We start from the raw sequence: 27794 nt of genomic DNA on the forward strand, positions 1-27794 counted from the left end.
AATTTGAGTAAACAATTTAAAGTAACACTATTAACCTGCAAAACCCAGGTCATTTTTGTCACAATAGTCTATATTGAGGTTTTGTAAGAAAATACTTTTGAAAAGAAAGACCTATACGATGTAATGCACAGATGTTTTTGGTAGTTTAAGGGGGATTTTATGTGAAAATTTGCACAATGCTTTTTCACATATAATACATAGAGTATTAAAAATGATTGCTCACACACACACTCTCTCTCCAAGTAAATAAATAAACTTAAGAACAAACTAGCCTCTGATTGAGCAAATAATAACAGATTCTAATACATAAATGCAATCACTAGAGGAAAGGGCTAGATCTCATGTAACTTTTATTAACATAGGTAGATTGTGAGAATTCTATTAGTCTAAACAAGAGAAATGCAATGTTTCTTTTGTCTTCCTTATTTTCACAGTTCTGAAATGCTTGCAATTCTGTACCACCAGGTTTCCGTGAATCCCCTACTCAGATATAGTTTAATTTTTGAGTACTTACCAGGTATTTAAAAAATGCAATTGAGTACTTACCAGGTGTTTAAAAAATGCAATTAGTCTTTTGTTTTAAGGTTTCAAGTTTTTATTTAAATTTGAAGCTGTAATCATCAAGACAGTATGGTACTGGCACAAAAACAGACACATAGATCAATGGAACAGAATAGAAAACCCAGAAATGGACTCACAACTATATGGTCAACTAATCTTTGACAAAGTGATTAGTTTTTTAAATAATAGTTCAGAGAAAACTAATTAGTGGTAGGAGATCACACAAAATATGTTTCTTCCTTCCTCCCTTCCTTCCTTTCTTCCTTGCTTCCTTCCTTCCTTTCTTTCCAGTGAAGAGAATATACTTTGGTTTGAAAAATAAACTCAAAACATTTATTGATGCCATCCTATTCAGTGTTGTATTGTCATGAATTGAGGAGTGAGAGTGTACTAACAAAATAATCAAACGTATTTCATGGAGATAGTTGTAGTCAGTTTGTATTCGTAATTAGCATGTCTTTTTCATTACCCTTGAGTCTTATATCTTGCATAAGTAAACAGACATTTTCTTGTATTTTGCATGATTTTTCTTTCTATTGGAAGAATACGTTTCTGCAGCAACTTAAAGATTTCTTGAAAGTGAAATATTTTTTAAAGCTTACTAAGCTCCTTCTGATATTGCTGTTTTGCTAAAAATCTTTGGGAACTTGGCTTTGACAACGAAAAATAGAAGACAAATAGCCTTCCGTACTGAAACATCTTTTTCATTTGTCATTTATTTTTTTCTTGACATTTAATAAGTTTTCCTTCTAATTAGTTATTATTTTGATAATATTGTAAGGAGATAATTCTTAGACTTTCATTACTTGATATTATTGTAATAGTTGATGGTTCATCCCTGCTCATGTCCTCTGTTCTTAATTTTGCTTATAAAGCACCATTCTCTTCATTTGTGTGTATGTAACAATAAAATATGCTTCTGCAATGAGTATATTGGCTATTTTTTTTTTTACATTTCAAAATTTTTTTTCAAGTTTTTATTTAAATTGCAATTGGTTAACACACAGTGTTATATTAATGTCAGGTGTATAATATAGTGATTCAGCACATATACACTACCTAGTGATCATCATGACAAGTGCACTCCTTAATCCTCATCACCTGTTTAATCCATCTCTCTACCCCTCCCCTTTGGTAACCATCCATTTGTTCTCTATAATTAAGAGTCTGTTTCTTGATTTCTCTCTCTCTCTCTCTCTTTTCCCCCTATGATCATTTGCTTTGTTTCTTAAGTTCCATATATGAGTGAAATCATATGGTATTTGTCTTTCTCTGACTGACTTATTTCATTTAGCATTATACTCTCCAGCTCCACCCATGCATCGCAAATGGCAAGATTTCATTATTTTTTTACAACCAAATAATATTCCATCATTTATATATACTAGAGTATATATTCCATTCTGAATTCCATTCAGAATTGTGATGCCTCCAGCTTGGCTTTTCTTTTTCAAGATTGCTTGGATATTTGGGTCTTTTGTGGTTTCATACAATTTTAAGATTGTTCTAGTTCTGTAAAAGTTGCTGTTGGTATTTTCATAGGGAATGCATTAAATGTGTAGATTGCTTTGGGTAGTATAGACATTTTAACAATATTTGTTCTTCCAATCCATGAACGTGGGCTGTTTTTCCACTTCTTTGTGTTATCCTCAATTTCTTTCATCAGTGTATTATAGTTTTTAAAGTACAGGTCTTTTACCTCTTTGGTTAGGTATATTCTGAGGTATCTTATTTTGGGTGCACTTGTAAATGGGATTTTTTTTTAATTTCTTTTTCTACTGCTTCATTATTGGCGTATAGAAATGCAATGGATTTTTGTACATTGATTTTGTATCCTGTAACTTGGCTGAATTCGTTTATCACTTCTAGCAATTTTTGGGTGGAGTCTTTCAGGTTTTCTATATATAGTATCATATCATCTGCAAATAGTGAACGTTTTACTTTTTCCTTACTGATTTGGATCCCATTTATTTATTTTTGTTGTCTGAGTGCTGTGGCTAGGACTTCTAGTATTATGTTGAATAAAAGTGAAGAGAGTACACATCCTTGTCTTATTCCTGACCTTTGGAGGAAAGCCCCCCCGCTTTTTCCCATTAAAGATGATGTTGGCTGTGGGGTTTTCATATATAGCCTTTATTATGTTGAAGCATGTTCCCTCCAAATCAACTTTGTTGAGGGTTTTTATCATGGATCGATATTGTACTTTGTCAAATGCTTTTTCTGAATGTGTTGAAATGATCATATGGTTCTTATCCTTTCTCTTATTGATGTGATGTATCATGTTGATGGATTTGAAAATATTGAACCACACTTGCAGGCCAGGAATAAATCTCATTTGATTGTGGTGATTTTTTTAATGTATTGTTGGATTTTGTTGAGGAGTTTTGCATCTATGTTCATTAGGGATATTGGCCTGTGATTCTCTTTTTTAGCAGTGTCTTTATCTGGTTTTGATGTCAGGGTAATGAGCATATTGGCTTTTAAGTCATTGAATAAACATATATTAAGTGCCTCCTGTATGACACATACTATGGTGGAAACTAAACACTCCATCGAAACTTAGAAGAGAAGTGGTCTTTATTCTGAGTTTATTGAAATAGGATTTTTAAATATAATTAAAGCACAGTGCACTGTAAACTTTTTTTTATTTTGACAGTGAGTTCAATATCTTCAGAAAACATGTGTCACATTTCCTATCAAACAAAAACTATATTCATCCCTATTTTTGATGAGCTAATGCTGCTTCAAATAAATTAAACTTGTTATTGTGTTGAAGTAAAAAGAACACAAAACTCTAAAATGAGATTTTAATCTTATACTTTGAAATAGCTGTTTAAAATATGTAAGGAAGTATAACAAATATACTCAAAAGCAACTAAAATAAAATAGATTGGCTATAAGTCCAAACTTTATGTCATTTATGTCAAGTAATAGAAATTTCTTCCAGGGTGAAGAGTAATGTGCAAAGGCGAAATGGCACAGAGGGATTATTTTGACATTACAGTAATTCCATTAAAAAAAAAAGTGTAGTCAAGTCTCCTGTGGGTATTAGAAAGACACTAAAGATGGAGTGTATATATTCATGGGGGTTGCATTCTCGTATTGTAATTCTACTATTATTGTTCTCTATAGTATTTCCATTTTTTGATAATTTTCTACTCTTTTTTTTAAAATTTTTTTAACGTTTTATTTATTTCTGAGACAGAGAGAGAGCATGAACGGGGGAGGGTCAGAGAGAGAGGGAGACACAGAATCTGAAGCAGGCTCCAGGCTCTGAGCTGTCAGCACAGAGCCTGACGCAGGGCTTGAACTCGCGGACTGCGAGATCATGACCTGAGCTGAAGTCGGACGCTTAGCCAACTGAGCCATCCAGGCGCCCCGATAATTTTCTACTCTTAAGAAAGGCAATCTGATTGACTCAACCCAGTCATAATTTTCTCCTCTTGGTTCAGGTATTCCTACCTTTTCCTCCAATCCTTGGTTTGGTTGGGAGGTGGGGGAGACTTGAAGGTCACATCTTGTTTTGAGTTGCCCTTCTAAAATTTTTTTTAATGTCTATTTATTTTTGAGAGAGAGAGAGAGAGCACAAGCAGGGGAGGGGCAGAGAGAGAGGGAGACACAGAATCCAATGCAGGCTCCAGGCTCTGAGCTGTCAGCACAGAGCCTGATGTGGGGCTCAAACCTGTGAGGTGTGAAATCATGACCTGAGCTGAAGTCAGATGCTTAACCGACTGAGCCACCCAGGCACCCCTAAGTTGCCCTTCTAAAAGATGAGGGTATGACATGTGAAGTGAGAATGAGAAGTTTTACAGGATAAGAAAAATTATTAATAGGTTCGTATCAATAAAAATTATCTCATAATATAAGGTATATCACAGACAGTTATTAGTGTATATAATCTATTTTTTCTTTTTTTGCCTTTTAAACAGTAATCCATTATTTATAACATGAAGATTAAATAAAATATTAAATTAATAAATACATTGGGCTTTTTCATGTTTATTTATTTATTTTGAGAGTGAGAGAGATAGAACATGTACATGTTCAGGTTGGGGAGAGGCAGAGAGAGAGAGAGGGAGAGAGAATATCAAGTAGGCTCTGTGCTGTTAGTGCAGAGCCTGACATGACTCAGGGCTTGATCTCACAGACCACAAGATCATTATCTGAGCCCAAATCAAGAGTTGGATGCATAACCAACTGAACCACCCAGGCGCTCCAATGAATTCATGGTTTTGACTTAGGTATTTGTTAACTTTTGACACAATAATGCTGCATAATAAGAAGCCACAAAATCTCAAAGGCTTACAGCAATACACATTTATTCTTGTGCACCTGAAGGTTGGTTACAGTTGGGCTGATCTAGGCTGGGCTCGGCTGGGAAGCTCTGCTTCAGACTCTCCAAGTGTCTCAGCTGAGACTTCTCAACCCAATGTATGTTGTTTTCCTTCTGGTACTCATGGACTAGCAGGGACATATTGTTTTCTAGTGACCATGACAGAGGTACAAGAGAGCAAACATGTTTCAAATTTTAAATATTCCATTGACCAAAACAATTGATCATCGTGGATGATCTCAAAACCAAGAAGCAGGGAGAGAAAGCCCACCTTTAATGGAAGGGGCTGTGAAGTCGCTTATAGGGAGGGGTGAAGAATCAGGATCAGTGATTCAATCTACCATGGCTTGTATCATTAATATAAATCAAACTACTTTTCTGTTTTTCAGCAGTCTGAACAGACGTGATTTATATTTTATAAGATCTGATATCTATCTACTGGGGACAAAAACAAAAGTTGAGAAAAAAACAGTGGAATATTTTTATTTGTTTTATATGACATTTCCCTTTTGATGTATGTCTACCACATTCAGAGTCACATCTATTGAAAAGTGTACTACAGGATGCTTTTGCAGGGTGTTTGTTTTGAAGGATAGTATAAAAATTTCCATAAGTTTCATATGCAACCGCACATATTTTAACTTGATCTTTTATTCTGCATTTACTTTTGGGCGTTCTTAAGAATCTGTTAAAATTCTGAAATTATGCAGTATTGATTTCAGGAAAAGTTGAAGTGGTTACACATGATTGCCTCTGCCTTAAAAGAAATCCTTATTTGGTTCTAATTTGAACAATATTGAAAGCACAACAAAACTAGCTTTCTATTATGTCACCACACATTTATAGAGTTATGGAAAGCATTTTGTTTCAAGAATGGAGTTAACTATGTCTTGTCCGCACTTCTAGCCATTCTTGTCATTTCTGGCTACTCTCCAAGCCTGCCTGTTACTCATACAGATTTCTTTCCTAGTTAGAAATGCATTGAAATCCCAGGAACATATGCTGCTGACTGCTAGAAGAGTTTTAGCGATGAGAGATTAATGTAATTGCTTTTGTTTGAGAAATATAATTGGTCACAGTTACATACATGTAGCTTATATGAGAAATATGCTTTGTTTTAAAACTCATTATGTTTATTTTTACTTTGCTTTTAAAAGTAAACTAAAAAGAATCTAAAATGTGCATGCTTCCTTCTTTCCTCATATTCCAGAAAACATGGAATAGAAACAGTACTAATTTGTGTGAAATAAACACACAAGTATCTAAATATACACATAATTTAAATTTAAGGGATAAAGTTTAAAATGACAAAATATTTGCTGGCCTACAATTCCAACAAGAAGAGTCTTTTAATTCCCACATTAAGTGTCATTTCCTCAAATATTGTCGTTACATCACGTTTGTTTTACTAAAGTGTTTTCTGTAAAACAACATAGTAAAAAAGTATTTAGTATGTATTAGGTAACATGAGGGTTTTTATCTTCTAGTAAATGCAATAGTTTTTTCAATTTTTTGTCATTCTAAAGAGAAACTATACATAAATACATAGATTTACTTTCTGATGGTTTCTGAAACTTCAGTAGAGTTTGGGGCTGCAACAGACCTGTGTCCTCAAGAGTTTGTGGTTCACTTGTACATGCTGAGGGAGGTGGCTTTGCCAGGTTTCCCTAAAAGGTCACACCTAGCCCCTGCCAATCTTTCATGGCAGGGAATCATAGGTCTTTTCTCCAAACTTTGATTTCTCCCTTTTCCTTGCAGATTTCAGTTTCCAAAGTTCAGAAATACCATCAAGATGAGAGAGTATGCTATTGTTACAGCTCCCACAGACTGTTTTGAATTTGGTCGATTATGCGTTATAAATAAATAACTACCTAAAAACATTGTTCACAGAATATGATTAGACCTTGCATACCTACATAGTCCAAACATTACATTCCGGACATTTAGGACTTTTAAATGTAAACTGTTCTTTGCTAGGGCCTTCTCATAACTAAAATATGAGTCAGTTGCAAACCATAATAGAGTTTGGCTCTGCAACATGATGAAGTGTTCTGCATGTAGTGAGACATTTTCACCCAGGCTCATGGCAGCAGAATTCCCAGTGGTCACCCCAAAATAGGGAAAGAAATGAAGAATCAAACTGAAGGAACTCAACAAACCTGGCACCATCCTTTCATGGCAATACAGCTTTTTATTGTTGTTAAGAAATGAAAGTACTTAGAGTTTAACCCCATGAGTGATAGTTACAAGTGCATGTTGAGTTTTCTCTTTCCTGATTACTGAGTTTTGCTCTGAACTTGAAATTTTAAGTAGGCGTAGATAGGGGCATCTGGGTAGCTCAGTTGGTTAATCTGTCTGACTTTTAATTTCAGCTCAGGTCATGATCTCATGGTTCATGAGGGCAGGTCCCAGGTTGGGCCCTGCGCTGATAGTGCAAAGTCATCTTGGGATTCTCTCTCTGTCCCTCCCCGGCTCGTGCATGTGCGCGGGCACACAAAATAAATAGATTGAAAAAAATAAAAAGGCGTAGGTATATGTTCTACCAAATGAAATTATGTGGTTAGTTCAGCAAGAAAATGAATGTAGAATGTCAAACTTTCTGCTGCAATTTAATTAGAACTTCTGCTATATAATCTCAGTATAGACTTTGTCATAAATTTACTAAATAAAACTTTGTTATTCGAAGCCTGTGCAGCGTGCAAAATGTGTCAATCCCATTGAATTAAATGAATCATGTAGTATTTGGTTTCAACTGAAGACAGAACATGTGAAACTATTGCCAAACATTTAAAATACATATTTGATTATTGACTTGAGCCATGGTTTTGATATTTTTATCCTGATGTTTTTCCTCTAGTGAATGCTGTGCTCAAGTCCCATGTTTAATATCAAGTCCCAGAATATTCCTTTCCACACACCACCCTGATGCGGTGACAGCAAGTTGTCCCTCAGCACCGAGCCTGTCACTGCACTGAGAGCAAACTCCTACTCCACACACAGCCTCATCTCAGGCAGGAAAGGTGGAGTTTTCCTTTTCAGGGTCAAAGGAAGTGACAGGCCAGGCGTGATGGCTGTACTGGTCGCGGTGTGGATTTCAGCTTGGTTAATTTGCTTTCAATTTCAACTCCTCACTTGAGCCTACAGAAAATTAAGTGGTAGGTCTCAGCATCTTGTTTCACTCTGATGAAATAAAAATTGTTTGGAGTGTAAGATTAGACTTCTTTCCCCAGTGAATTTAGGTAGCACCTACATAATATAAACTAGGACATCATTTAGTGAAGTGTTATTTGAGTGACATTATAATAACCTATTAAGGGTAATGCACATTTGAATGAGCTTTTAGTTACTCTTTCATGTTTACTTATGACTTGTGTGGTGTTCAGTGTAGCATTTCTAAAGTAGTGATGAACATGGATTAAATTTTACATTCCAGCCTCCCAGCTGGGAGATTTTCTGAACAAAACATACATAAGATGTCTGTCTGAGGCTCTTTTAATTTTATCATACTGAATGTGAAGTTATTGAATTATCATGCCATAGGATTTCATATCATAAAATTTACACATAATGGCATGACAGTCATAAAAGAACTAGGAAATCAATTGGGGGATGCTCAGGTGGCTCAGTTGGTGAAGCCTCCGACTTCGGCTCAGGTCATGATCTCATGGTGTGTGTGTTCAAGCCCCGTGTCAGGTTCTGTGCTGACAGCTCAGAGTCTGGAGACTGCTTCGGATCCTTTGTCTCCCTCTCTCTCTGTCCCTCCCCTGCTCATACTCTGTTTCTTTCTCTCAAAGATGAATAAACATTAAAAAAAATGTTAATGAACAAGGAAATCAATAGGATTGGATTGGTTCCAAAAATCACTGAGATAGAAGACAACTTTGATCAATACACTTTCATATACCAGTAGTATACCTATTTCATTAAATATGCTGAACTTAGTACTCTAATAAAAATGTAAAAAAAACTTAGATAATTGTTAGGCATGGGTAAGGTGTAAGAATGGAAAATGAGCAAGATAATTCTTGCTCCCAAAAGCTCAGTTTAAAAGACACTAATCTGAGCAATATAAATGATCTTTGGTAACATGAAGAGATTTTTCAATGACCAATTTCTTTAATACACACATTTATTAAAGAAATCAGAGCAACAAAGTATGATTATTAAAATAATATTTTTTGGCAGAACTGTTAATTAAAAGGTGTATTGAAATGCAGTCTTTATGGTATTATCATAATATCTTTGGAAGTCTTATATGTGAACTCTAAGTATTATTTTTGGTGCAATGCTTTGTCAGGGTTTATGCTATCTAGGTAACAGTATTACTTGAGGAGTTTAATTTTGGGGTGTCAGTCCCACACAGATTAAAAGACAATAATGTCAATATTTTGCCACTAAAAAACAACTAATCAAGTACTATTTTCCTTGATACATCTTCTTTTACTATTTTATAGTTTTGTGTACTTTATAGTGTCCATCTCACTAACAATTTAGATTTTAGTCATTTCTGGAAATGAATATTTATGATTGCATCTTTTAAGAAAAAGAAACAAATTCTTTGTAGACATTTTAACAACAGTAACTTTTGCTGATATCTATAGAGAATTTAGCTAGTTTCTTTACTTGTAATATATACCCACCATCTTTCTGCTCAGTGATCAATAGTTTCAGTGGCATTGATAAAACAAACCTTCCCAGAATATTTTCCCTTACTGTAAATATGAAGAAACTTAAAAATTAAAAAAAATGTGGATTAAATAGTACTTGTAGATAATCATGTATTAATTTCTTCAAAGTCATTTTCTTATATTTGTCAAATGCATATTTTGTTTGAAAGATCACTGTCTTCATGCACAGATTAGAAGCTTTGGTCTAAGGCATATTCAGTCTGCATTCTGATTCTGGCTCTCTCCACAGGTCTCTGGAAGAATCACTGGGCTAGAATTAGGAGGCTGACCTTGTTTTGCTTAGATAAATGAGTTACTATTTCAATGCCTTACTTTTGATTCTCTATAAAATAAAGGAGAGAGCCATGATGATATTTAATATTCCTCCTAAAATTTTAACACATCTACTTGCAAATAAGTGGATTTCTGAACTTTTAGTGAACTATGAACTCTACAACTTCCCAAAAGGAAAAAAAAAAAGATTGTTTTTCATTCTTATTTACGAAGAACCATTTTATGTAAGTTGAAGGAAGGTTTTGAATTAAAAAAATGTTTTATGTTTTCATCCTGATTCATTAATAACCACTTTATTTAGCTTGCAAGAAGTTATGAATTGAAGAAAAAAATTTTTAATTGTTGTTGATATAGTGACCTCAGTGAAATTATTGATTTAACTGGAGAATCAGTTCATAAAGGACCTTGCTATTTTAATCAATTCCTTAGCCTTGACCGTAACATATTATCTTCATAATATCATTTTGAATCAGTGAAATGCCATGTTTTGTAGTTATATCCCCACATATGAAATGATTTGATAATTGATATTGCTAATTAATGATTGCTCGTTGATTATGTAGTTGTATGCTGATTTATTCACTTAAAAACTTAAAAATGAATCCCCAAGATATAATATTATTCTTGATGCACTGTACAATAAAATTATAGCCTGTATACTACAGAAAAAAAAATCAGAGGAAACCATTGTACTCATTTCATAGCAGCTCTTTACACAGTAAGGTTTTTTTTTTGTTTGTTTTTAAGTACCTATTTATTCAGCAAGCTGAATTATCAAGGACTCTTCCTTTAGCATAAAGAAGTTTGGTGACAATACTTAAAGCCATATTTTTATATAACTTTTAACTTTATTAAGCCACCAAAAGGCAGGTTATTTTTAAATTAATTGGTCATTAGCCCCCTTAATCTCAGTCATGTTTTTGTTTCTGAATATAATCATCCATTTACCAGGGTTTTGCTCCTAGGGATCAGGTGTCTCAACCAAGAAAGTCACTATTCTGAAGGACTTTAAATGGTTGAACAGAGGTGGTGTCAGAAGACAATACCTATGGTTCAACCATTAGCTGCAGCTGATGTTTTGTTATGAAGAAGTCAACCATAAAGTTACAACTGCCCTTGTAATTGTAGCAGGTGAAACCACATATGTTTCTGAAACACCAGCTATCTAAGCACAAAGGTCAGCATTTGATAGGCAGGCATAAAATATGCAAGTGCCTTATCTTCCTGGTGTAATGTTTCTTTAATCATTAAGGATAAATTTTCACAAACTTTCAGAATACATACCTTGAACATACCGCCTGGACTTAAATTATCGAAGCTGTTATAAGTTTTTGTTTTGTTTTTATTTTAAATATAGTTACTTGTGAAGGGAATTTTCTGAGTTCAAAATGTGGTCTTATTTTATTTTATTTTATTTTATTTTATTTTATTTTACTTTATTATTTTATTTTATTTTCCTTCATTTTATTTTTCAAAATGAATATTTAATGCAATTATTTTGATTGTTTCAGGTTTAAACAAATGTAAGGATAAATGTAAACACTAAAAGGGCAAATACTAGCTTCTGTGCAGTAGTTCTTGGTTTGTCTTTTAAGAGAATGGAATGTATTTTTTAACATACACATGTTTTTGGGGTGCCTGGGTGGCTCAGATGGCTAAGCGACCAACTTTTTTTTTTTATTTAATTTTTTTTAGTGTTGATTTATTTTTGAAATAGAGAGACAGAGAGTGAGTGGGGGAGGGACAGAGAGAGAGGGAGAGACAGAATCTGAAGCAGGCTCCAGGCTCCGAGCTGTCAGCACAAAGCCTGATGTGGGGCTCAAACCCATGAGCAGCAAGATCATGACCTGAGCCAAAGTTGGACACTTAACTGACTGAGCCACCCAGGCGCATCAAGTGACCAGATCTTGATTTCAGCTCAGGTCCTGATCTCACAGTTCATGAGATTAAGCCCTGGCTGGAGCTCTGCAGTGACAGCTCAGAGCCTGCTTGGGATTCTCTCTCTCACTCTCTCTCTCTGTCCCTCTCTGTCTGTGTTCTCTCTCTCAAAACAAAACAATAAACTTTGGGGAAAAAAGATACAAGCATGTTTTTTAGCTTAGGAACAATATTTTAAAATCTCAGAATTTTAAAATAAAATAAACCACTAATAGTCACTGTCTACTATTAAAGTGATCTGGTTTGCACAGAAAGAAGTTTTTAAAAATTATAAAGTCTTCAATCTTGTTTCCCAATATCTTCTGTAAACTTTTAATTTTTGATTCCTGTGGTTTGTATAATAACATTTCAAAACAAATTTTATTGAATCTTAGTCCAAAGAAGGCAAGACTCTTAGGTTGGTGGCAGACCCAAGAGTGAGCCAAGCACGTGTTAGAGTTTGGAGTCATCAGAAGGATGGTAACTGCCAAGGGCAAGATGGCAGACAGCTCAAAGAATTATCCTAAGTGCGGGAGATAAACCTTTTGGAATCAAGATACCAACAGTGTGTTTTCCCAGGGATAACTATAAATGTTTCTATTTGTACATATTTCTATTATCAAACTCTACTTCTTCCCTGCAAGAGATGTGATCTGTCTTGTTTTCTTCTGTATTTCTAGTGACTAACATATGTCTGTTATGTGATAGGTTTCAAAATATAGAATGGATAAATACTGGAATCAGTGACAATCTCATAGGCAAGCAGGGTTCATAGTCCTGAAATTCTTGGTTGGTAGAAACATGCTACAAGGGATCAGGAAAAGTGAATGGATTGCAGGAAAAGACCTACCTGAGCTAAGGAGTTCATACCTCTCTTTCTACATAAATCATTACCCCAGGCTATTGAGAGAGCTTAGAAAAACCATGCCAAAAGCTTTTTAGGAATATCTAAGGTATTGTGGAATAGCAAAGAGATACTGGACAATTAAGAGAAATATCCATATTTCCACCCCCCAGCCTGAGAAAGAAATATGGAGGTCTTACCTTTTTGGTTGGCAAGCTGACACTGATTTTAGGAAAAACGATAGCCTGACTTATTAAATGGGTGCTATGTGATATCCAAAAAATAACCATTGCATATATCAGAATACAATGATGAAATGTTCTAGATTTGTTTTTATAATTGGCTGATTATAGATATATTCAGAAATGTTTAATTTTGAACTCATTAATATTGAACTAAATTTATTCTTTCTAGTAAAATGGGAAAGGTCTTTCTTTACCTGCACTTGATCTTAGCCAAAAGGCCGAGAAGCGATAGGTCTTTCTTTACCTGAAATGATTGAGTTGGACAAAATTTCATAGAGCATGCATGATCAAAGACTTCTAGAGCTGTATATAGGGATCAGTAGTACAGTCTTATTTCTTCTTAAAATTTGACAGAGAGAGATTTGTTGGCTGACCCAAGATTATATGGCTAGTTAGTTCATATGTAAGTGATTCAGATTCCAGATATAAATAATATGCACATTTATGAAAATGTATTTGTATAGCTGTGACATACTTTTCAAATATGATTCATTGTGTTTACTGAACATACACACCTACACATGAGAGAGACAGGTTTGTCTAACAGTAGAGAAAACTTATGTGCTAGCTCTGTGTCATTGGGTAATTAGTTAACCTCTTTAACTCTAATTTCTCTAATGAGAAGATAGTAGTATTTTCCTCAAAGGCTCTTTCGAAGATTTTTAAAAATGTGTGTGTGTGTGTGTATACATGTATAATCTAAAACTATGTCTTGCACATATGTTAGTTATTTTGTAATAACTATTCAAATATAGAAAGGTGTTCAATTTATGCACTCACCATTTATAATGAGTGTAATGAGTAAGGTACCTTTCTGGAATACCCAACATGCTTCTAGTGCATGGTACTCTTTCCTGATGCATCTTTGATGTCATATTTAATTGGTGCCAATATGGATTATCCTTACTCTCAGTTTAGTGTTCTTCCCTAAACACACACACACACACACACACACACACACACACACACACACACTCATATACACTTACATAAACATACACTCATATATGCACATTCTCGCACAAATACACTTAGAAAACTCTCTCTCTCTCTTTCTCCCTCTCTCTCTTTCTCTCTCTCTCCCTCTCTCTCTCTCTCACACACACATACACACACAATCATACACAAGGTTGGCATCTTGGTTTACAATTAGATTCAGTCATAAAATTATAGATGAAAGACAATTCAGAATTGAAAAAAATTCTATTAAGCTAAAAAGTCAGAGTTAAGTTATTAGGTATTTTGGTTAGTTACCTCTTATTCTTCGTTTATTTTCCTACCGTATTTTGAGTACTGTGCACACATATAATGTGAAGATAATTATTAATTTCTAAAGAACATTGATGATTATGTTTTTGGATGACCATTGGGTCATTTATTCTTAAATTCACATTTTCAGGCTTTTGAAATACATATATGCATATGTATGTCAAAGCTCTTCCTACATGAAAACTTTGTACATATTCAATATGTTTCAGAGATGAACAGTAACTTGTATTTTTTGAATTTGGCTTTTAGGACCTAAAATTCTGATTTATTAAGTCAATTTCTCAAAGTCTCTCCCTAGCTCTACAGAACTCTGAGGTCTGTGGTCACAACTTGAAAACCAAAATAACTTTTTCAAAAATATTTTTAAGCTTGATATATTTATTTTGAGAGAGAGAGAGAGAGAGAACATTGCATCAGGGGAGGGGCAGAGAGGTGGAGGAGAGAATCCTAAGCAGGCTCCACGGTGCTGGTGTGGAGCTGGATGCAGGACTCAAACTCATGAACTGTGAGATCATGACCTGAACTGAAACCGTGAGTTGTTTGCTTAACCAACTGAGCCACCCAGGTGCCCCAAGATTAATTTCTTATTAACCACTTCCCTCTGGCCTAAGCATTTTGCTGGCCTCATTGAAGTCTAGTCATCATAAAATGCTCTAAGGCATATAGTATTATCTCAGTTTTAAGATGAGGAGACTGAGACCCAGATAAATTAAGCACTCAGGTTTATCCAACTAACTAATAAGTTGGGGAGCCTGAATCTGAATTTCAGTTTTTCTAATTTGAAAATCCAGGTTATTTACAAATGTGCAAGGCAGTTGGACCTTGGCTGCAGTTGTACATACTGTGGACCTTTTCTTTAAAGGAAGTGGTATAGAGAATGATGTGAGCCCAAAGTAGAAGTGCCACATTTCTAACCACTGAGACTGCCTGTTTCAACAATACCCTGGACTAATTTGAGCCATTTGTTATGATCAAAACTCTCCTATTAAAAGGTGCGACTAGAGGCATAATAATTCTCTACTACTTAATTTGTATATTGTTTCTTGGGGAGGGAGTTATTTTTATCATTTGCTCATCCATTTATTCATCTAGCTCTGCTCTATTTCCCATTCATTCCTTTTCGGAGAATAAGGACAGTCTCCGTCTACCCCATCTCTACCTCTTCCCAGAAAAAAAAAATCAAAATTCTTTTGCTCTCTTCTCTCTCTTCATATTCGTCTCCATCACTCTTAGATCTGATGGAGTTTTTACCGTGGAACTATAAAAGATGACATTTCATCCCATGAGAAAAATGCCTTGGTTATATCCGAGCTAAATGGATGGATGGATTTTTCTCCATGACTTAATTTTGTGACCCAACTGGGGAAACTTGCAGTTTTATTAGCAGCTGTCTTCCCTTACTTATCAGATATTCAGCTTTTAGCACCTAGCTCAAAAGAGAAAACACATGGTTTGAAGATATTATTTAGACTTCACAAGTCTTTGCTTCTAAACAATTTTTTCCTAGAGAGGGAAACAAATAACTCTGACTAGGATCTTTCAAACAAAGCTGTTAATATTTGCCATCTACATAAACACGACATCAGAAAGGAATGATTATTTAGCTTTAGTCATATTAAAAAGTGCTGGCAGTAGTGGAAAGGGAAAGAAAAGAAGATGAGTGTATTTTTCTTCCCCACAGGTTGGGAGTTGATTTTAAAGGGGAAAGTGCTGAGGGTTTCTTAAAACAAAATGTGAACTTCTTTGTTTCCCCCAGACATTGCCAATATATAAACATTTCAGGAAGAAATTCTACACTTCATTTGTGTCAGGCGACATTTCATGGTTGAATGGCAGACGGTCCAAAGTCTGGGCAGTTCTTCAGTGGTGCACAAATCGGGATTAAATCAGCAGTTGATCAGTGGGCCTTTTCTAGTATAAACTCCAAGGCAACCCTTTGAAATGAGTTTCACTTGGATTTTATATTTTTTTATAAGGATTTCATAGCTTTCTCTAGGGTATTTTCGTTGTTTGGATGTTCTATATAAAAATTCTGTTCTTTTTGGAAGGCCTACCTAGCTAGTGGGCTCTTAGTATACATTTTAATTAGCACCTTGCAGACATGTGGGGCTTTCATGCGCTATTTATTTCTCTCCTTGTAGGTTGAAATAACGCTTCAAGATATTAATGATAATCCACCAGTATTTCCAACAGACATGCTGGACCTTACTGTGGAGGAGAACATCGGAGACGGCTCTAAGATTATGCAACTGACAGCCATGGATGCTGATGAGGTAACTCAGAGCCTGAATTCATTTTGAAATCTAGTATCCCAGTGACCTACCAAGTTTCTACCATATATTGACCACTTTTTTAAAAAGTTTTTTTTAATGTTTATTTATTTTTGAGAGAGAGAGACAGAGCGTGAGCAGAGGAGGGGCAGAGAGCTGTCAGCACAGAGTCCAACACGGAGCTCGAACTCACGACCTGTGAGATCATGACCTGAGCCGAGGATGGATACTTAACCGACTGAGCCACCCAGGCGCCCCTATTGACTACTTTTAATACCTAATAATTAAGGTTAAGCATCATGTGCTCTTTTTCAAAGAATATTAATTGTTGAAATGTGATATAAGAAGGCTAAGATAGAGACTACCAGGAGGTGATTTTCCTTTCATCAGTAATTCATTTTTCAGTTAGTTGCTGGTTGCACTTTAGATTTCTTAGCCAAATTATTTTAATTTCACAAATAGTAAAAATCTCTACAAAGAGCCATATTTTTTATGCCTTTATCATTCCAATTTGCTATCCTAGCAGCTAAAGATTGAACTTTTATTTGTATTTGGCAAAAAGCTGATTATTTAAAATTAAAACATTTAAAAAACACTATTATGTAGTGTTTCACTTAATTTGCAAATATCTATAAAACAAAATATACGATTTAATAATAGCCTTATACATTTTAAAGAAATTATCTAGGCAAGCTAACGATTTTTCAAATCTGTTAATAAACAAATTTCTTATCTAGTAGTAAATGTAAAATTTGGGAACACAATTTAGATTACTGTCTTCTATATTTATATTTCAAGTTTAGCTAGTTAATTACCATGCTCCAAATGGCATAACAACTTATAAAATTTGTAATTTATCTTTTTCCTGTGAAAAAAGCCCATTGCTTGCTTTCTCCTTCTTGCTAGGTAAAGAAATTGATTAATGTGATGGTGTTGTGGAAAGAGAGATAACCTTCCCAGACACCAGTATCACCTTTCACCTTGAGCTAACCCCAACACAAACCAGAGTATTCAATTTTTTTTTGCCCTCAATTAAACTTCAGAAGTATCTTCAAACTTGATTTTTGATCTAAGAGTAAGATCTCCATAAATTTATTTCTTTAACTTTAAAAGGTTAATAAATAAAAAAGAGACTAATTTAACAGCTAATAGAGAAATGTAATGATGTAGTTTCTTTATAAATTTTGCCAAAATCTAAGGAAAAGTAAGCAAAAAAAAAAAGCATAAATATTTAGATAATTGTAGTTTTCTATTTAAAAAGATTCGGTGTTTTAAGTTCAGTATATTCTACTCAATTTTATAAAATGTTAAACAACAAAAACTCAACAAGTAAAATTAGAATTAAATTGGCTTCATTCAATGATTCATGCATCAGGCAGTGTCTCATCTAGCAAGGGAAAGGAACTCCAACAAGCTGTAGAAAAGAAAAAGTTTTTAAAGGCTGAATGGGGTGGAAAAATGAAATTCTTAGCAATGGATGCATTGTTTTGAGCAAGGTCACCTTCCTAAAGGGAACAGAGGGATCTATTGCTCCTATTACCTCACCAGTGAGGTCCAAGGAGAATGACTAGGTAATTCCATTTGGACTTGGTAAAAGTTACATTTCTAGGGAAGTTGAAACTGCAGTTAGATTAAGTATTACAGTCTCAGTTCATTGCCATGAGATTTAGCATAAGCAACTCCATTTTGGGACAGCTGTCTCCTTTCTACCAATTCCTTTCTTTTGATTCGACTCGCAGTTAACTGCAAAATATGATCAAAATTTAAGGCATCAGCACCACTCACAGATCCCACTCAGTTGTTCCTACAGCTTTTGTCAGTCCTCTGTGTGGCATTCATAGGTCATGACACTTTTTTTTCTTTTCTTTTCTTTCTTTTTTTTTTTTGCTTAATCTCTGTGAAGCCCATGACTTCAGGTTATAATTTTAAGTTGTTCATTCTCTTCATTCCTTTTCTGATGTTCCAGTCTTACTTAGAGAGATCATTTGCTTGGTTACTAGCAGTGCCAAACATGCATTTAAAACTCTTCAGAGAATACAATGTGCCAGGGAGATTACTATGATTATTACATGCAAGATAATTTCTAATGTTTAGAAATTACTTCATAGCTTGGTCCCCAAAACCAAGCCAATCAAAATTAAATAAGTAAAAGAAAGACCCTGCTGAAGGAGTCACCTTTCTAAGAGGCAAGTGTCTTGCTCAGTGATTTTATGTAACTGAGTTTCCATTTCTCCAAAAGTGTGCAGCAGATGATATTAGCCACAGCACAGACTTTGCTCAGCTAAAAAATATTCAAGGGACCAACTTTGTTCAGAGAGTCTAAGGACTTTTGTTGGGCAGCTATTGTCTTTGCAGACTGTATAGTACTTTCAAGAGTCAGGGAAAGGTTTCTAATCACAGCCTCATTTATATTTGCTCCCAACCAGGGAAGTATGGCCCTGCAAAAAGAAGTGAATCCTGAATCATTAATTCTTTCTGGTAGTTCCTTTCCAGCTCAACAGTATAAATCTAGGGGAGCTGACCAGTGAAGTGTCTTTGTGGATAGTTAGGAACACAGTTAGATAACCTAAGAGTCATTGCCTGGCTATGCACCAGCTACTTAGGCATTCATAGGTCCAAGGAGAATGATAACCACCATAGAGAAAAGACAGATATTATAGGGGCATAAACCATTCTTGATAAGGTGACACTGTTAATGGACAATAATGGACACAGAGGAGCTTTTAATGACAAATCCAGCAGCCTAAGAGGCAAAGTCTCCCTTCCTTAGCAATGGCCTGTGAAATACTGATGATGGCATTATTTTTCTAGGCTAATGTCAGATTAAATGAAAGAAAGAAAAAAAGAGAGAGTTTTATGTTTAGTTGGAATGTGAAGTCTTGATCTGGCATCTTGGGAAGAAGCCATCTACCTTGATGTTGGCTATTTCTCTTCCTAGTCAATTTGACTTTGGAGGTCTCCTGCATTTGCGCAAGACCAGTTGTCAAGTGGAGTTTTCTTTAATGTGAGTTATTTATCTGCAAGTCCCTGGAGTGTGGCTGCCATCTGGGTAGTGAGAAGGACCTGATACAGTCTTTCCCAAGGAGTTTGAAGGGAAGTCTCATTTCTTAACAAGTCTAAATCAGAAGGATGAGAGAGAATTGGAAATGCTACTTTGGTAAATTGTAGCCAGATATTTGAGGAAGCTACAATGCAGGATCTAGTATTTACATGTGTATAACAAAACCTCAAACACAATTAATAGTCTAGAATCTAATCCAATAGAATCTAGAATCCAATATCTACAAAAATGCAAACATATTTTTCTTTCTACAGTTACTCCCATTTTTATTTTTTTTTTTATTTTAAAAAATTTTTTTTTCAACGTTCTTTATTTATTTTTGGGACAGAGAGAGACAGAGCATGAACGGGGGAGGGGCAGAGAGAGAGGGAGACACAGAATCGGAAACAGGCTCCAGGCTCCGAGCCATCAGCCCAGAGCCTGACGCGGGGCTTGAACTCACAGACCGCGAGATCGTGACCTGGCTGAAGTCGGACGCTTAACCGACTGCGCCACCCAGGCGCCCCACTCCCATTTTTAAAAGATAATTGAAGTAAAACTAATTTGTTTGCATATTTACATAAGTGCATTATTTATGATTATTTACATAAGTGCAACCAAAATAGCGGTTGCCCATATAAGCTATTATTTTTAAAATTTATTTATTTATTTTGAGAGAGAGAGAGAGAGTGCACACCAGTTGGGGAGGGGCAGAGAGAGAGAGAGAGAGAGAGAGAGAGAGAAATAATCCCAAGCAGGTCAACGCAGAGCCCAATGCAGGGCTCAAACTCACAAACCATGAGATCATGACCCAAGCCAAAATCAAGAGTCAGATACTTAACCAACTGAGCCACACAGGTGCTCTGACCATATAAGATCTTTTTTAAGATTAATTTGCTGAAACCTTGGAAGCAAGGTACAAAGATAATTTTCCAAGGGGATATCTTGACTCCATAAAGTCAACCTAGTTCCTTAAAACTGATCATATCTGAATCTACACACATCTCTCTCAAATATGACATTCTAGTAAAAGCCTTGACTAAACTATTTCCTATTATGACTATTTCCAATTATGTCCTGTTAAAAGAGAATGGATCCTCATTGAATTTATGCAAACAAATAACAATATTGCATGAAACAATTATATTGCCAGAAAAATAGTTTCTGAATTCTGGAGAGATCAGGTAGGGAGAAAAAGCAGACGTTTCATCTTTATTTACAAAGGTATACTTTACCAATCTGCTCTAGGCCATAGTAAAAAAGAAAAGCAAAATAAGAAAATTAAAGAAAAGAAAAAAGTTTTCTTATATCTATTAAAACAAAACACTAAAGAACTGGCAATGTTTTAAACAAAAGTCATGAAGAATTATGATCATCCTCCTTAGTTCATTCAGTTCCATGTAATTAATACTTGTTCTAATTGAATCCAGTTTTTTTTTTTCATTAGCTCTGGAAATTCTTACCCATTTTTTTTTTATTTTAAATTTATCAGAAATCAGTATTTTAGAATACTTTCCACAAGTCTTCTTAAAAATTAAACACTTTTGCCAAAGCATCAGAATGAAATAACTGTCTATAAATCACAAAAGACTTAAAAATGGCTGTGATTAAAATCTGGTGAGAGGTCACTACAATGTAATTCACAAAGAAATATGCTTATTTCTATGTGTAAAATATTAAATGTAATTTTAATATAATAACTAGCATTATGACTGAAAACATTCCAAGACATATTATATTTCCAGGAATTTTATATTATTTCTGGAACACTTATAACATATATCTATACAAATATAGCATTAAAAATTCTTTAGTATTATTTCTTATTTGACAATAATTTAACATATCAATTAAACTTAATTACTTTAATATATTTTTATAAGGAGAGAGATCGTATCTTTTGAGATATTTCAGGGACCCTCTTGAAAATCCCAAAGTAATTCAAGGTCAAAAAGACTTTGTTTAGAATTTTATTTCGGGGAAGTTTGTCAAAAAATATCAAAAAGGTTTTAAGATACTTGGGCAATTAAGACTATATGTCACTATGAAATAATATTCAGTTATTTATTTAACCAGTGACAATTGAAGACTTCATAAGCAAATATAGAAGACCTCATGGTTCTGAAAAAAATTTAATTCTTTTAATATTGAGAGTCCTAGGTTTCAGTAACCAAAAACTTGATAAAAACAACATGGGAAATTATTTTGACAAAACATAGAATTCTTGTTTTTTTTAGGCATGTTACTTTGAACAGTAAGGAAAATTCTTTTTATAATCACTTATCAAGAATAGACCACTGGACCAAGAAAATTTTGTCTTTTTAACAGACAGGAAACAAAATTCTTTTTTTTAAAGTTTATTTATTTATTTTGAGAGATACAGCACAAGTGGGGGATGGGGCAGAGAGAGAGGGAGAGAATCCTAAGCAGTCTCCTCACTGTCAGTGAGCCCAACAGGGAGCTTGAACTCATGAAACTGTGAGATCATGACCTGAGCTGAAACCAAGAATTAGATGCTTAACGAACTGAGTCACCCAGGTGCCCCCAGAAAACAAAATTCTAATTTTGCACCAGCTTACTTTTGATATTAGAACTCAGTTGCTTAATTAAATTCATTCCAATCTTAACCAGTGTTGATCACACATGAAATTCCTTTCTCTTGTTTTTAGTAGTTTTAGTTACATATATTAGAATTTATAATGCTTAGAAGTCTTTGATTTCTAATGAAAACTAAGAAGTAAGCAATTATAAACTGTCTTTTAGATTAGCATTCTATGGTTTAGCAGATTTACACTTTTTATAATTTCTAGAAACATGTACTTCCTCAGAAAATTTCTCAACACAGCATAAACATGTTCACTAATAGACCTAATTATCTTTAGTTTCTCTGTAAAAGGAAGCTGAAAGTGGATAAGCTCATGTTCAATAACTAATGTTTTAGTATTTTGCCTTATTTGGAAATGATCTGGATATTCAACGAATATAACTTGACTCATCATTTAACTTAACCAAGTAAAACTTTAAGGTTTCAGGTTACCAAAACGATTTGAGGAAACTAAAAAAATTACCTAAAACTTTTTATACTACTTATATCTATTTTATTTACCGTTTCTTAACAATTACATTTAGATTACTGATGAAAATTTCATCATGACAAGTTATTTTTATTGCTGACAAATTTTATAAGGCAGATAACATGACCTTATTTGATTAATAAATCCAAGTAAAATAAAATTTGCATGACTGTATTATATTCAATGTTGAAAAGTCTAAGGACCTGTATATTTTAATTAACCAACAAACTTGAATTAGCTTTATTACTGAATATTTTCCTAGATCACATGGATTTGAAAAGCATTTGAGTCAGTTTTCATTGTATTTTTGAATTCTTTATGAATATTAAATTTGTATAAGCACATGTTTGCTTAAGTCAAAGAAATATAGCTTTGTTCACAAACTAATTTTAATAATACTATCTGGAGGTAAAGGTGGTGGAATTCTCTACTCCCAGATGGTATTATTAAAATTAAGTTTAATATATATTATACATATATACTCACATAAATATAGAGAAAAAGACACATTATAGCTTCTATATACTTAAAATTTCCCATTAGTTCAAAATCTAAATGACCTTCTCCCCCTTTTTTATTCTGATAAGAATTACCTCCCCAAAGTTTATACATTAACACTTACATGTCAAAGGCACAGTGAAAATGAGAGTTTAAGATAAATAGGGGATTCTTTGGGATGGGTAAAAAAGAGTAAGTGAACCTTCAACTGTCTCTAGAGCTACATTTTTAGTTCTGCAAAGATTTGTGAGATAAGGACAGTTGCTCTCAATTCTTCAAAGAATTGGATTGCAACTTAAATGACATCATAGGTTGATTTACCCATAAATTCTTTTACAAGGGCTTTAGAAGGGTTTTCTTTCCTTCTGGATTCATAGTTTTATTTTAGTGTAGGGGAGAAGGCCTAAAAAAAGTTCTTTCAGGCCCTACAATTTGGCCAATTTCTGACCACAGAACTACTTTGTAGTTTTTAGCTGGAACAAACAGTAAATATTTCTGGCAGTATTGAATAACCCCTGGGAATGAAGAGGCATCCCTGAAGAGGATGCATAAGATATTTTGTTTTCCTCCTTATACTGGGCACTACAGACAGAGATCTGGGAGAGCTGACTCTGGCAAGAATTCTTACCCTTAGCTGGCTTCCGCCAGTTTTTCCAGGATCCATCTGTAGCATTTTACCAGAATTTGGCAAGGTTTTTCATTATTTTAATTTAGGTTTTCCCTTGGCTGTTTAAGAGAAAAACAGCAGTTTACCAGAAAATCCCTCAGAGTTCCATCAACTTTGGGAGATCCCCATTAGCAAAGAGCCCTCCTTCAAGAGTGGACATGTGGTGTCTTTAGGGTCATTAACTTGGCATACTTTTGCTTTTGCTTGAGGGAATTCAGACACAGCATTACTAGAATGAATACTCAAATAAAGGAGAATAGAGGGAAGCAGTGAGACTTACATCAACCTTATTTTTTGTTGTTGTCGCTTTGTTTTGTTTTTAGGTACCTTTTGTATCTTGAATTTTTCATTAACCTTTTGCAACAAATCTTTTAATGAAGCTATTTTGGAATTTGGAGACTTTTGGAGGTTTTTTGTATGCCAGTTTAATAGGTATTCCATTCTGTTTCTTTGATTTGGGAGTCTTAGCTTTTAAACACACTTCTTAAACGATCTTACCTAATTGGAACATTCCTCATAATGGCCACTGTAATTCTAGGTTATAATTACTTTGAGGGCTGGCAGCAGTTTGCCGGGACCCTAGCTGCAAAGGGGGTTTAACCCACATTTTTTTGTCCAGCCATATCTAGCTGGCTAATTGGGTGTGACTCACTTATCTGCCCCACCATATCTTGGGGCTCCCAGAGTGACAGATACCAAGCCAAGTTCTCAGAACACAAAACAAGCTTAAGAGGATTTTGCTATTTTTGTAGATGGTTATTTCTTCCAGGATCATAGTTCTTAGACATAAAATAAACAGGTGTGCCGGAAAGTAGCAGAAACTCTTTAGATTTTAGACATCCCACATTATTATAATTACTTTTTTCAGCTAAGCTTTTGGGTCTCTCGGAGCCAAACTAATACCTAAAAGGGATGTGGCTCTGGGTTGGTGACTGTGCAGTGTTTTACAGTGTACCTCATTGCATGGAAATTTGCTTGAGATTAGCAGATGGCTTAGTGTCCTTCTAACTCATTCCATGACCAACTTATTCTAACAGATGAGTCTTTGATTTAGGTGGTAAGCATATACAATAAATAGCTTTTAAGTGCTTGACCCATGCCCACCAATTTTTGCAGCTTTTTGGCCTCTGAGATCCCTGTTAACAATAACTTTTATCTACACAAAACAAGACAAACATGTGCCTCCTAACATGCCAGCAGCAATCAGATGTTACTGCAGACTGGCCAAGAGAAGGCCAGGAAATTATTAGCAAATGTATTGTTTTAGGCAAGGTCACCTTCCTGAGGGGAGCAGAAAGGGTCTATTGTGTGGATTATCTCACTAGCCCTGACCAGGTAATTCCATGTTGACTGGTTAAAAGTTAAATTCCTCAAGGAGTTGAAACTGCAAATAGATTAAGTATTAAGTCTTGGTTTGTTAACATAGGGCTTAGCACAAGGGACTCTATTTTGGGCCTGCTATATCCTTTTTAACAATTAAGAATTTTTCTTTCCTAATTCCAGCTACCTTAAAAGTTATGTGACTATATTATTATTTATAGCTATATCAGCTATTATTTAGTAAATACTTCATTTTCTTAAAACTCTTCATTGATAATATATATTTGGCTAGCTCAATTCATAAAATTTGATTAACTTTTAGTTAGAAAAGTAGTAAACCTATGATCCAGCAATTGCACTAGTAGCTATTTACCCAAAGAATACAAAAAGACTAATTCAAAGGGATACATGCCCCCCAATGTTTATAGCAGCATTATCAACAATAGTCAAATTATGGAAAGACCCCAAATGTCCATCAACTGATGAATGGACAAAGAAGATGTGTGTGTGTGTATACATACATACACAATGGAATATTACCCAGCCATAAAAAGAATGAAACCTTGCCATTTGCAATGACATAGGTAGAGCAAGAGAGTATTATACTAAGCAAAATAAGTCAGTCAGAGAAAGACAAACACCATATGATTTCAGTTATATGTGGAATTAAGAAACAAACAAAAAATAATCATAGGGAAAAACAAGAGGAAGGAAAACCAAGAAACAGACTCTTAACTATAGAGAACAAACTGATGGCTACCAGAGGGGAGGTAGGTGGGAGGATGGGTTAAACAGGTGATGGGAATTTAGGAGGCACGTATTGTGATTAGCACTGGGTATTCTGTGGAAGTGTTGAATCACTGAATTGTACACCTGAAACTAATATTACACTGTATGTTAACTAACTGGAATTTAAATAAAAACCAAAAAAAAAAAATATGTGAAGAATCAAACAAAATAAAAAAGAAAAAGAAAAACATTAAAAAAAAAAAGCACCCGTGGGGTGCCTGTCGTCTCAGTAGGTTAAATGTCAGACCTCGGCTCAGGTCATGATCTCATGGTTCGTGGGTTTGAGCTCTGCATCTTGCTCTGTGCTGACAGTTCAGAGCCTGGAGCCTGCTTCAGATTCTATGTCTCCCTCTCTCTCCCTGACTCGCACTCTGTCTCTCTCTCTCAAAAGTGAATAAACATTAATAAATTTTTTAAGACAATTCACATTAAATAATTGTAACTGTAATGACTCTTATTGGTTATTCTTTCAATAGGAATGAGATAAACTTCCTATATTTTAAGTGGTTTATTCAAAGAGTGAAGCAATAATCATGTTAATTATGATAAAAAATATTCTAATGGGATATGCTATTCTCTTAAGAACTGATTATTTGAAAGAGACAACAATACTATGATGTTCATAGTATTATAATTTTATATGCCCCTCTGTTTTTTCAAGTTATGACAAATAAGGTTTACTACAAATAAAGTGCTGCCTGCCTGTTTATTTTTCTCCATCTAGCTTTGCTGTGTGTGCACATGCATGCATACTTGCCTTCAAGTTTATCTTTTGAGATGTTTATATTTACAGTGAGATCTGAGGAAAGCTGGGAAGGTCCTTATGTCTTTAGGTATTTATGTCAAAATTATTTTAATGCACTTTGTTTTATTCTATTGAGCTTATTTTTTAAGTAAAAAAAAATGTAAGTAACTATGTAGGTGTTATCACTTAGACATCCTAGTATTAAAAGCTACTGAAATGTAAAATGATGATATCTAGGATAAGTAAGAAGTGCATTTGGGGTGAGGCAAGGTGTGGAGTTAAAGGGACAGGAAAGTGTAAGGTTGTACAGAAAAGGGAAATGGAGGTTGAGTTTTATGCCTGAAGGCATAAAAATCACCAAGTACTTTGTAATCAAATCTCTTGATGGGGGCGGGGGGAGGGAAAGGCAGGAGAAGATGGGAGGGAGGAAGGAGGTTTACCTACAACTTTAAAAGAAAGGAAGATATTTCTGTAAAACTGCTCTTGGACTATTATGTTTTTAAGGATTAAGCTCATGAGGTTGCTTTCCTTCTTGAATATGTTTTTTCTTAAAAATTTTTAGGAGCCTTTAAATGATTGCTGACTCTGTCAACTCATGACATGAGGAATCAACATTTCTTTGGCCCTATGCCAGCTGGAATGGATACCTCAGCTTTCTATGGCATTCAGGATCTGGTTGTTTCCTTTTTTGAGTGGCTTGCAAAAAATTAATATTAATGCTTTTAGATAAACCTTCATTCTATTTTCTACTCTATCCTCAGCTTTTTACCTCTTAGTTGAATTTGAAAAAAAAAAATATATATATATACATATTTGAAGTGTTTTCTCTTACCAAATCATGGCTGTTTTTTTCTTCCTCTAGTATGAATAGAATTCAATATTTAATGCAAGGGATTTCTTTTAGTTAGCTTTGCAGTCAGCATTAAATTATTGCACAATTATCCAGTGAATTGGTTTTAAAAGATCAATAGAATTATTTAAAACACTAATATTATGTAAGTTATTAGCAAACTATGTGTCAATAAATTATTATTTATACACAATTCCTTAATGACTAAATCAAACATCTAAGTATTAGTATGTTAGAGAAACTCTAGTCGGGCACTGGAGAATAATGCCTGGGTAAAGGAATCAGTTTTAGGAAGCAACATGTACATGTTGAACTTAATTTAAATATCATTTGAGGGGCGCCTGGGTGGCGCAGTCGGCTAAGCGTCCGACTTCAGCCAGGTCACGATCTCGCGGGTCCGTGAGTTCGAGC

At 34.6% G+C, this 27794-nt stretch overlaps 1 protein-coding gene across 1 annotated transcript in view; it reads left to right on the top strand.

Moving 5' to 3' along the window:
• FAT4 (FAT atypical cadherin 4) overlaps positions 1-27794 on the top strand; it is a 165236-nt gene that overhangs the window by 60193 nt on the left and 77249 nt on the right. Inside the window, exon 2 of the mRNA XM_049631149.1 lies at positions 16272-16403. Within this exon, the coding sequence (XP_049487106.1) occupies positions 16272-16403 (132 nt within the window). The remainder of the gene's footprint in view (positions 1-16271; positions 16404-27794) is intronic.

The sequence above is a fragment of the Panthera uncia genome, chromosome B1, assembly GCF_023721935.1.
Source record: "Panthera uncia isolate 11264 chromosome B1, Puncia_PCG_1.0, whole genome shotgun sequence".
Lineage (NCBI taxonomy): Eukaryota > Metazoa > Chordata > Mammalia > Carnivora > Felidae > Panthera > Panthera uncia.